The 12,147-nt window shown below is 34.8% G+C and overlaps 1 protein-coding gene across 1 annotated transcript; it reads right to left on the reverse strand.

Moving 5' to 3' along the window:
- Positions 1-6,145: 6,145 nt before the first annotated feature.
- Positions 6,146-6,550, reverse strand: LOC132800679 (leucine-rich repeat protein 2-like). Its single transcript, XM_060814897.1, has one exon. It carries the CDS (start codon positions 6,548-6,550, stop codon positions 6,146-6,148), a length of 405 nt encoding a protein of 134 aa, XP_060670880.1.
- Between the last annotated feature and the right edge of the window lie 5,597 nt (positions 6,551-12,147).

Genomic DNA, 12,147 nt, shown 5'->3' on the forward strand with positions numbered 1-12,147 from the left:
TATTATACTTTATTTGATATTTAGTTGACTAATTGTTTCCTTGGTTTTCGGGACATACAAATAGTGGGTTTTGTAAAACGTTTTAAAAAGGAGAACATTTCTAACAGAGTGAATTGTGAGAGTTTTGAGAGAAAACATTATTTCAAATATTTGTTATAATTATTTATTTAATTGTTGGTATTGATTAATTAAGTTTCTTTTATTGCTATATTATTAATATTATAATTGTGTAATAGATTGGATCACTCACTGAGATGATTAGCATCTCATGTTTTTAAATTTCATTCCCCTAGGCCCAGGTTGGGAGACGTTGATCGTCCAGGGTGAGCCCGACGTCTCAGTTCATTTCCGAAAGTCCAAGAAGCATTTCCTCCATTTTTCCTCTCCATCTCGTATTGCTTCATCTGTCATTGTATTAATTTCATATTTATTTGTATAATGCTCTGTATACGGATTGGACAGATATTTGTTTAATTGCTTACTGATTCCCTCTTATTATTTTGGAGTGCCGTAAATTTGTGTAAACAAATTGTAGTAAGGTGGAAAGAATAAGGGGATATTTCTAAAAGTGTTTTTCGTGCAGGAAAATTTTATGTTAAGTCCAACCCTTAGGGGAGGTTCTGCTATATTTTTCATTGGAGGGTCCGATAGGGTTTCCTTGGGATCAGGGCTTATCTAGGGTTCCGGTGAGGAATTTTAAACGGATCCTGACATGAGTGCCCTATAAAATAGATAATGTGGTTAATGTTTTGGACTTGTGACATAGCTTTGAAATCTCTAAAGTTAGCAAGAATACTGCAGTTCAACTGATTCTTTGCCAGGTCCAAGACTTGTAATGAGCTTAAATTTGATAGTAGTGGTGGAAGTTCTCCTAAAAATGAATTAGACCTCAAGCTAAGAATTCTTAGACTTTTGAAACCTTTCCCAAACCACGGTGGTATTCTACCCATTATCCTATTATATCCAAGATCCAGTGTCTACAAACTAGATAAGTTTAGGTAAGATATTGGGAGATATCTAGAGAGCTTGTTGTGTCAGGACCCGTTTAAAATTCCTCATCGGAACCCTAAACAGGCCCTGATCCCAGGGAAACCCTACCGGACCTTCCAATGGAAAATCCGGCAGAACCTCCCCTAAGGGTTGGACTTAGCACAAATTTCCTACACTGAAAATACACTTCTATATACACCACCTTATTCCTCCCACATTACTACAATTTAATTCCACAATTTAGAGCACTCCAAAATAATAACAGGGAATTAATACAGTATTGAATAAAATGTGTCCAATACAGTATACAAAGCATTATGCAAGTAAATATAAGATTAATACAATGTCAGATAAATAAGCAATGCAAGATGAAGAGGAAAAATGGAGGAAATGCTTCTTGGACTTTGGACAATGAAGTAAGACGTCAGGCTCGCCCCGAACAATCAACGTCTCCCAATCCTTGTACCTAGGAGAATGGAATTTAGAAATATGCTATGCTAATCATCTCAATGAGTGACCCTATCTATTGTACAATTATAATAGTAACGACAATTATAGTACATTTGGTTAATTAAGAATAAATAAGTAAGTAAATAATAATTAATTGAAAATAATATTTTCTCTCAAAACCCTCACCATTCACTTCGTTGGAAAGGTTCCCCTTTTAAAACATTTTCGTAAAACCCAATCTTTTATGCCCCAAAAATCAAGGAATAAATTAGTCTACTAAATATCAAATAAAATATAATAAATCAAGCATCCAAAATTTATGATGAAAATAAAATAGGAATAGAAATAAAAATAATTTCGTAACAATTACTAAATGGTTAATAAATGTCATAAACAAATAATACAAAAATATTAATGAAACTTACATTAAGACAATTCAGGAAATAATAAAATAATTAGAATGAATCAATTAATTGTACAATTAAATAAATAAATAATTAAATCAAATTAAAACCTCCATTTAAAATGAATGGTAAGAACATAGTAAAATCGCTTTAAAAATCAGCAAATCAATATAAATAGTAAAATAAATCATTTAATTAATAAAAAAAATACTTAAATCAATTTAATCATCTATTTGAAGTAAATGATAAAACTATAAAAGAATTTATTTGAAAACACCAATCCATTTAAATAGTAAAATAATCAAGGTAAAATGCATTTTAGAAACATTGATTAAATAAATTATAAAAATTCCATTAGATACATTTTTATTTTAAATACTCTTTAAAAACATTATTATTTGGAAATAATATAAAAAGCTACTTGACGCACCACACTATATACCAGTGATGTCCCATGATACCCAGCGTCCCGAGCACCGTGTAACGGGAGGTTAAAGAGAGAAACTTGCATACGGTCGCTTCGGTGTCCTGACAGCGCCGCTGCTTAAACCGTTATCACGGCCATGGAGGGGGGTGGCTTATGGCCAATATCAAACTTGCCTGTCCTCGGTCCGATGGCAATCACAGAAGATATTATAACTTGCGCGCTCATCCACATATACAGTACAGAACACCAGTACTGTATCAGTGCGTCTAAAACAAATAACCAAGTTTATTATTAAAATACGCAATTTTTTCAAAATTCAACGTGGGAATTATACCATTTTTCAAATTCATCATCCCACATTTTTCTTTAATAACACCAGCATAAATCCACCGATAATAATATACAATTAATTTTTTTCCCCAAATCATAAAATCAATCAAATAATATTCCAAGGGCATAATTATATAATTTTGAAACCACCAAACTTAAGCCAATATTTTCCTCGAAATATTTAAAACCAAATCATGCTAAAAAATAATATTAAAATCCAAATACACTTAATTAAATGAAAACACCTTGCTCATGCGTAATAAATATAATTAAATCACAATAATAAAAATCAAGAATTCCTTAATAAACCAAATTTTCATTTAGCATCAATAAACATATATATATATATATATATAAAACAAAATTTTTACCACAATTATATTTAAATTCCACCACATGAGTATATTTCTAAATATTAAATTAACACAAAATAAATATAATTAATCACCCCAAAATAGTTTTAAAGGTGGGTCAGTCACCTCGAGCACGCAATTAACCCAAGATCCTCCATGGGATCAATTCCACGGTACCAACGTGCTCCTAGAACAACAATATTACATAGCTCAAATAAATTAATATTTTATTCAGATAAATAATACCCGGTACTCAGGGGGGTTTAACACAAACGTTAACCAAAATTTACGAATAATATATCAAAACGAAGCTTATGGAACGAGGATCACGGATTAAGGCTTACCTCTCGGAGATCGGACCCGTGGTGGCCAAAATCTCATCGGAAAGCTCACGAATTTTAAGCCTTCGATTCTCACCATCCGTTAGGAATTGAGGAAAGTGGACGCTGGATTTGGGTTCAGAGGGTCGGAATTAGTGGGAAAGGAGGGGCGGTGCAGCTGGAAACTCGTCGAAAAGTCAATTTCCCGGTGAGCCGCAGTGGTCACCGGAATCCGCCACAGCTAGTGGCACATCTTGTGGCCACTGGCCGTGATTTTTGGTGAGAAGGTAGATCTGGTGATGGGTAACTCAACGGGACCGATGGTGAGGCAAACGGAGGTCGGAATATGGAGAAATCTGGGTTTGAAATGATCGGCATTGCCATCGGAAAAAGCCTCGATCCGGGCGGGTCGGCTGTCGGTTGGCCGTGATTTTTGGCTGGCCGGCCGGTTTTCAGGTGGGCTTCAAGCTAGGGTGGCGCGTGTACTGTTCCAGTTGCTGGAAATGGGTGAACAGAGGTGGCCGGTTGGTTTCTCACTCTAGCCCTCTCTTTCTCTCTCTCTCCTCCTTTCTTTCTCTCTCCTCTCCCCGGCTCCTGTGTTTTGCCAAAATAAAAGCCACCTGTGGGTGACACTGTTCACTCACGGGATTGGCTGAAAATGCAACACGTGGCACATACTGTTCACTCAAGTCAAAATATATTAAAATATTACGGTATTCAGAAAACTTTACATGTCCATAACTGATACGAACCTAGGACGATCTGCTCCTAAACCCGTATTATATTAGCCCGGATCTTAATTAAGTTCAAGTTCTAATGGAATTGACCTCAACCCCTAACCAACCTATGGTTAGAAACCTTGGTATAATGTAGGTGCTACAATAGGGGATGGAAAACCTATTGATAAGTCAAGCTAAAACAACCAATTCTCTAATGGTGTTTTAGGTGTTCTCAAAGAACAAAGAGATAATTAATCTCACAAGTATTTTCTCAATCAAATCAAAGTTGTATTCTTATTGAAAAATAAGCCTTTAAATAGGCTTTGAAAGAAACAAAATAAACCCTAAAAAAAACCCTAGGTAAAACAGGCCACACACATAAAGAAACCTAGTTGGCTGAAACTATACTTCCTTTCCTAATATAAGTTTGATTAATTAATTCTTTTATATTAAATTAGGAATTAATTAATTTACAATGGAAAGAATAAAACAAAAACCTTCCTAAAGTTATTTGTCCAAAAAAATAAATAAATAAAAACCCAAAAAAAATAAAGTCAATCGCAAATTATGTAATGAGTTGGCTTTGACATCTAGGCTGAATTATGTCTTCAACCGAGCCAACTTATGTCTGCCTGATGTCCGAGCTAACTAATGGCCTATCTGAGCTAACTGATGTCTGTCCAAGCTAACTTGTGTCTGGCCGAGCTAACTGATGTCTGTCCGAGCTAAGTTATGTCTGGCCGAGCTAACTGATGTCTGTCCGAGCTAAATTACATACGATGTCCGAAGTCCGAGATTAGATGTCCGAGGCAAGGCTCCGATGTCTGAGGCAAGGGTGTCCGATATAAAATGTCCGATGTATGGGTATCCGATGTATCAGCTTCCACCACTTGGATACTTAAAACAGGTCTTTTATCTTCAGGTATGGACAAGCCTTTTTAAGAATGAATTACTTTCAGGATAAAGGCAGCAAGATTGTCCTTAAACCTCTTAGCTTAAGCCCTAGTAATCGGTCCAGTCTTCATCCGTACCGGAACAGTACCCCAGTGAGTTGTCGGTGGTGCGAGCTCAGGCGGGTTTACATCAATAACTTTTTAACCAGATGTCCAATTTAAGCGTGCCGCTAGTCTATGAACTCGTATCGATGAGTACTTCACAACCATGCATGAGTCAAAGCTCAACTTTGCATGAATAAAAAGTCAACTCTGGCACCCCTTGGGCAGTTTGGATCTCAACTTGTTTGGCTCATAACTTTCAAACCGTAGCTCCGTTTTCAACGTGCTACTAGTCTATGAACTCGTGACAACGTGTACTTTTTAATGGTACCTTGGTCAATGTGGAATTCCATCAGGAGTAAAAAGTCTACATTTGACCCCTTCTCAGTCAACGACGGTCAAACCCGGTCAACCTTGGTCAAATTTGAGAAATTTCTGGTGTACTTTGGGACGGGGTGTTACATGTTGTCACTTAGGTGCAAGGTTTGAAGCTCCCTTAATCGACCCATGGATTCAGGAATTTTACCAGATAAATTATTCATACTGAGGTCTAATACTGTCAGGAAAGAACAATTTCCAATGCATGATGGAATATTTCCTGTTAAGTTGTTACTCAAAATATCAATGACTAAAAGATGATGATTATTAGCTATAGAAGCTGGGATTTCTCCATTTATATAGTTGTCAGAAAGAGAGAGGACATATAAATCATAACTCATGTTCTTCGGAATAGTACCAGAAAATTTATTTTTGGATAGATCAAGAAATTTATTGTTGTCATTTGGGATAGGAATGGACCCATTGAAGAAGTTTGAGCTGAAATCAACCATTGCAAATGGAGCTAAGCTTAATGGACTCAGTAGGTGACCTTCTAATCATTATGGGAAACATTCAACAATATTAAGATGGAGGAACGTTCCTAAAACTAGTAGGGCATGGAATCGATGATGCCTGACATTTGAAAAATCTAAATTAATGACTTCCTTTTGTGACTTTAGCCAAGCAGGAAATGCAGGACCCAAATGGTATGAACCTATATGAAGATACTAGACTTAGAATGGGGGAACCCAATTGGAACTGACATTCAAGGTGTTAAAAGATAGAAGTAAATGTTTTAGCTTACCTTGCTTTAAAAAATGTTTCAATGACTATATCCATCAAATGATTGGAAGAGCCATCAAAAATATCAACTCAGAAAGTTGTCCTAAACTTTCTAGAAGAGTTCCATTTAGTTCAGAAAGAATTTTCAGTAAACCTAAAGAAGCTGGGATGGGACCATGACGAGAGCTATAGAGCAAACAAAGTTCAACAAGATTCTTGGGCTGACCTAGCCATTCTGGTAACTTACCAACCAGGTTATTGTTTGACAAATCCAAATCCTGTAGACTAGGTGTTGGCTTCTTGGAAAGACAATCTGTTCCTTCAAGGATTTCAGATAAAGTACCAGTCACATTATTACTTGATATATCAAAATGCATCAGGTAGTAAAGTTTTCCAATAGAGTTTGGAATCTCACCCTCAACATGATTTTCAAGAAGATTTAAGCGAGTAAGTAATGTCATGTTTCCAAGGGAAGTAGGAAGTTTCCCTTGTAGATTATTGGATGCAATATCAAGGACATGTATATATCTTTTCCCATCTTCCCCTCAACAATTCATGGCAACTTCCTGTGAGATTATGATTACCAGCAATATATAAAAACTGCAAATTAGGCAACTCATTAAAACCAAAAGTCAATTAGGTATTTCTGGATTGAAGGTGTTAAAACTAAGATCTAAGGAAACAAGTGAAGAAACGTCTACAAAAGCAGGAGGTGGAATGGTAACATATAAGCTACAAAATGAGAGGTGCAGCTCAGTTAAGGATGGGAGTTTGTTTAGTATCCGAATCCAGTCTGATCCTACCATTGAAAGATTCACTCTTTCATCACAAGATGTTCTAAAGAGACAAGACTTGTCACCCACCCAAGATTATCAACATAAGAACTCCAAGACTCAACATCAAGATACTGCAAGCCAAAGAGGTTCCCTAAATTTAGAAGAATTGCGTCACTAAACCAAGCATTTGGGAGATTTAAATATTGCAAATTTTTAAAAGATCCCAAAAATTCAGGAATAAAGTGTAACAAAAATTGTTACTAGCAAGTCCATATTACTTGTTTAGTAGAAAATATTGAACACCAGCTTCAGTCTTCCAAATTTTCTTGCAATTTATTCCGAAAAACAGGCTTACGTTAATAATGACATTTCACAGAGTGATTAGTATTTAGTGCAAGCTAGAAAAGTTTCTTAAATGTGGAGTAATTGCACCACTAATTTAGTATTTGAGAGGTTTAAATACTAAACTTAGCACTTTTGTACTATTTATGCATTTGTATAAAAATGTACTTTTATTACCTAAACAAATAATTTTCAACATTCCTTTTGAAATGTCTATCCAAAAAAATTAAAATGGTTATCATTAATATATTTGAAAAAAAATGGTATAAAAGCAAAGAAAAATGTATTGTGAAAAAATTAAATTGATAAAAAGAATATTTTTTATATTTCTTTGTGTTGAGCATAATAGGCGATTATAAAGTTAAGGGATCTTCCTCCTTATTTTCCATTTATAAGAAGTGTACAATTAAAAAAAAAAAATGTGATCTTTCTTCTTACTTCGTTTTGTACCTTATTCTCAATTGATCTATGGATGTTTGACCTCTCAAAAAAATAAGATTCTCTTATTTATTAATCAAGTTCAAAAACTGTTAGTGTTGACCTACACGACATTTGCCTAAAGTCCTAGCTGCCGTGACATCACAGTTTGTCCTCATAGTTTGTCAAATTTATATTTTTGCTAATTATGTTTGTTTTTCCTCTTATAACTTTTATATTTGCATGATAGACTTGCTTACCTGCACATTTACATGTATTTTTTATTTATTTATTTATTGGTAAATCACATGTACATGTACTTACATGATAGTCTTGCTGATAATTTTCATTTTTTATTTCTGTAGTAATTACAGCTGGTCTTTGTCTTCCCTCTCTACACAATAGAAGACTTTTTATGGATGTGTAAACGAAAAAATGTCAGGGGTGTATATTTGTTGTAAAGCAATGTTGAGTCCCGCTGTGATAACTCTTTGCTAATAAAAAAATATGAATTTTTTGGCGTTTGGGTGTAGAGAATCATGCGGGAATTGCCCGAGGTTCTCTTCCCTCTTGTGTGGGTTGGTGTGCTGTGTGTGTCTCTCTTCTTGTCTCTCATTTGCTTCCTTTCCCTTTCTATTTTTCTCACTCGAATTTCTCTCTGTTTCTATCTCTGCATTTCTTTTTCTGCTTTTCCCTCTCCCCTTTCTCAATGCTTTCTCTCTTGACCGTCTTTCCCTATTTTGCTTTTTCTTTACTTTTTCTCACTACTTTTTCTTTATACCTTTTTTTTCCCTTTTTTTTTCTTTTTTTCCATTTTTCTCTCTATTTTCTTTCTCAACACCTACCACTTTCTCTCTAGTTTTCTACTATGTTTCTTTTAACTTTCTCTTACTGCCTTTTTTCTCTCCACTTTCTTTTCTATTTTCTTTTACTAATTTCTCTTTATGCTCTTTATTTCTAGTTTACTTTCAAAGTGAAGTGATAGCTGTAGGGTAAATTATTTATTCCACATGCTATCAATGCTTAGTTTTGTGTCCTTAAAAAAATTATTTATGTCCTTAAAAAAATTAAATGTGAAAAAAAAGCATAAAATGAAACATATTGAAGAAACCAACCATTAAACAAATAAGAAGTTAGTAAAAAATTATATGTACAAAAAGAACATTTATGTAAATTAATAATGATAAAAAACAAAAAGAAAAAAAAAAGTAAATTAGTAAAACAACAAAAAATAGGCATAAAAAGCAAAATAACAAAAACTAAATAGGAAATTGGAAACACAAGTTACGAAAAGTAAAGAAACTAGTAAACTAGGTACAACCGTTATACGAGACACCAAAAACAAAATCCCATTATGAACTTTAGTTTTACCAAAGAGGATGAAGAATGTGAGATCCCACATCAGTTGGAAAGAGGAACAAAGCATGCCTTATAAGATGGTGTGGATACTTTTCCCTTACGACGCATTTTGACAAAATCGTACGGACTGGGCCCAAAGTGGACAATATCGCATGCAGGTGATCTAGGCTGTTACTGTAACACCCCGTCCTAAAGTACACCGAAAATTTCTCAAATTTGACCAAGGTTGACCGGGTTTGACCATCGTTGACCGAGAAGGGGACAAATGTTGACTTTTTACTCCTGATGGAATTTCACATTGACCGAGGTACCGTTAAAAAGTACACGTTGTCACAAATTCATATACTAGTAGCACGTCAAGTACATGTTGTCACGAATTCATAGACTAGTAGCACGTCGAAAACGGAGCTACGGTTTGAAACTTATGAGCAAAACAAGTTGAGGTCTAAACTGTCCAAGGGGTGATGGAGTTGACTTTTTGTTCATGCAAAGTTGAGCTTTGACTCATGCATGGTTGTGAAGTACTCATCGATATGAGTTCATAGACTAGCGGCACGTCCGATTTGGACATGTGGTTTGAAAGTTATGGACTTGTGGAGTTTTTCAAATACATTATTATTTTAATATTATTTTTAATATGTGAACAGTGTGCCACGTGTGACTTAATAAAAAGGTGCCATGTGTCACAATGGTGAGATGCCACATGTCAACTATGGTTAAATACCATATTATTTTATTATTATTTTATACAATAATATTATTTTAATATTATTTAATTATTTTATTTTATTTTCTTTTTATTTCTTTTTCTTTTTTTCTTTTTTCTTCTTTTTTCTTCCCCCACGTGGGAAAAAACAGCCTAGCCCCCCCCCCCTTCGAATTCTTTCTTCTTCTTCTTCCTTTCCTTTCCTTTTCTTCCTCTCGGGCCCTTGCCATTTCTTAAATTCTGGCCAACGAACGGCCACACATGCTGGCCACTGGTGAAGCTCAGCCGTCGGCGAGCTCAGGCGCCAAGTTTGGCGGCCGGTCGGTAGGCGACGCGCCCAGATCGGCGGTTGAAGCCGGCGGCGGCTCATTTTGTTTTTCCGGAGATTATTGTCGTTTCAGGCTATTCTCGCCGTTTCCGGCCAGCCCTGTAACATCCCACATCGGTTGGAAAGGGGAACGAAGCATGGCTTATAAGCATGTGGATACTTTTCCCTTCAAGAGGCCTTTTGCCAGTGGGACTGGCAGAAACAAAACCGTGCCGGCTGGCCCCTAAGCGGACAATATCTTGATGCAGGTGGACTAGGCTGTTACAAGCCCAGTCCGGATTGCCACCCCTTTCCCCCTATTTTGGGTCCTCTGAGTTCAAATATGGTCTCCAATTATTTAAATTCAAAGTGGTTCATGAGTTATAAGGAGGTGAAGTTCGGCCGGTACTTCCCGAGCAAATTCTGACCACCACCGGCAGAATTGGGGTCAATGGAGGCCGGTAATACGATCCTCGTTCCACAAGCTTCGATTCGGTATAGTACTCGTCAATTTTGGTTAACGTTTGTGTTAGTCCCCCCAGGTACCGGGTATTATTTACTCAAATAAAATATTAATTTATTTGAGATGTGTAATATTGTTATTCTAGGAGCACGTGTGCGTCGTGGAATTGATCCCATGGAGGATCTTGGGTTAATTGCGTGCTCAAGGTGAGTGACCCACCTTCAAATTAATTTTGGGAATTAAATTTGCAAATATTTTGTGTGAATTGAATATTTGAAATTGATATTCTATGTGATAAATACTTAGTGGATTTATATGTGGAAATTTGATGCCCAATTGAGTGAATCAAAATATTTATATATTAAGAAAATATTTTGATTTAAAGAATTTTATGAAATTGAAAAAATATTTATTTTAATTATTGATAATTTCATTAATGGATTTATTATGTGTTTGAAATGTATATTTATGAGAATTTTGATTATTGTGGATTTTATGAGGATTAAATGACATATTTGATTCAAATTGGTTTTTGAATATTTGAGAAAGAAATATTGATTTAATTTATTATGTTTCAAAAATATTTATGCCATTGGAAAATTTGAATATTTAAATTGATGGAATTGAGAGCTGGTGGATTTGAAATTGATGGAATTTATACAATAAATTTATGATGATGATTTAAAAGAGAATATGGAAAATTATGGGTTTAATTGGATGGAATAAACCCGATGATATTTATGAGATTTTGAGACTGGAAAATAAATATATTGATTTTATGATTTTTAGATCACCATACACGTACTGGTGTTCTTTGCTCATGGATTTGATTAGCGCTCAAGTGGATGTGATGAGTGCACAAGTAGGTGTGAGTAGCGCACAGGTGATTATAGGGTTGTCCTGTGGTTGCCATCAGATGAGGGTATGCCGCCCCTCCATGGTCAGGATGCCTGTTAGCATCGGCACGGTGGGACGCCATGCGACCGTATGCCGGTTTCTCTCTTTAACCTCCTGTCTGGCAGTACCTCGGGACGCTGGGTACCGTTGGTGCCACTGGTATATAGTGGGTGCATTAAGTGGTTTTTAGAACTTGGATTTCAAAATAAATATTTGAAATTGTATTTAAATTAAGAATATATTTAATGTTGTTTTTATTATCTATTTCAAATAGAGGTTTTAATTTGATTTAAATTTTCCTTTGCTTAATTATTCAATAAATTGATTTATTTTAATTATTTAATTATTTCATGAATTGTTTTAATGTGAGTTTTATTAATATTTCAGTATTAATTGTTATGACATGCTTTAATTATTTAATAATTGTTATAAGTTATTTTATTTCAATTTATTTCATTATAAATTTGGATTATTTAAATTTTTATTAAATTAATTATTCCTTGATTTTTGGGGCATACAAATAGCGGGTTTTGTGAAAATGTTTTAAAATGGAGACTTTTCCAACTGAGTGAACTGTAAGGGTTTTTGAGAGAAAACATTATTTCAAATATTTATTATGATTATTTATTTAATTGTTTGGTATTGATTAATTAAATTTCTTTTATTATATTATTAATATTATAATTGTACAGTAGATAGGGTCACTCACTGAGATGATTAGCATCTTATATTTTTAAATTCCGTTCTCCTAGGTCAAGGTTGGGAGACGTTGATCGTCCGGGGCAAGCCCG

Source organism: Ziziphus jujuba, chromosome 2 (assembly GCF_031755915.1).
Source record: "Ziziphus jujuba cultivar Dongzao chromosome 2, ASM3175591v1".
Taxonomy (NCBI): Eukaryota; Viridiplantae; Streptophyta; class Magnoliopsida; order Rosales; family Rhamnaceae; genus Ziziphus; species Ziziphus jujuba.

Bases quoted from the DNA above. Each gene is read 5' to 3' on its own strand.
- LOC132800679 (XM_060814897.1), bottom strand. From the start codon at position 6,550: ATGACATTACTTACTCGCTTAAATCTTCTTGAAAATCATGTTGAGGGT.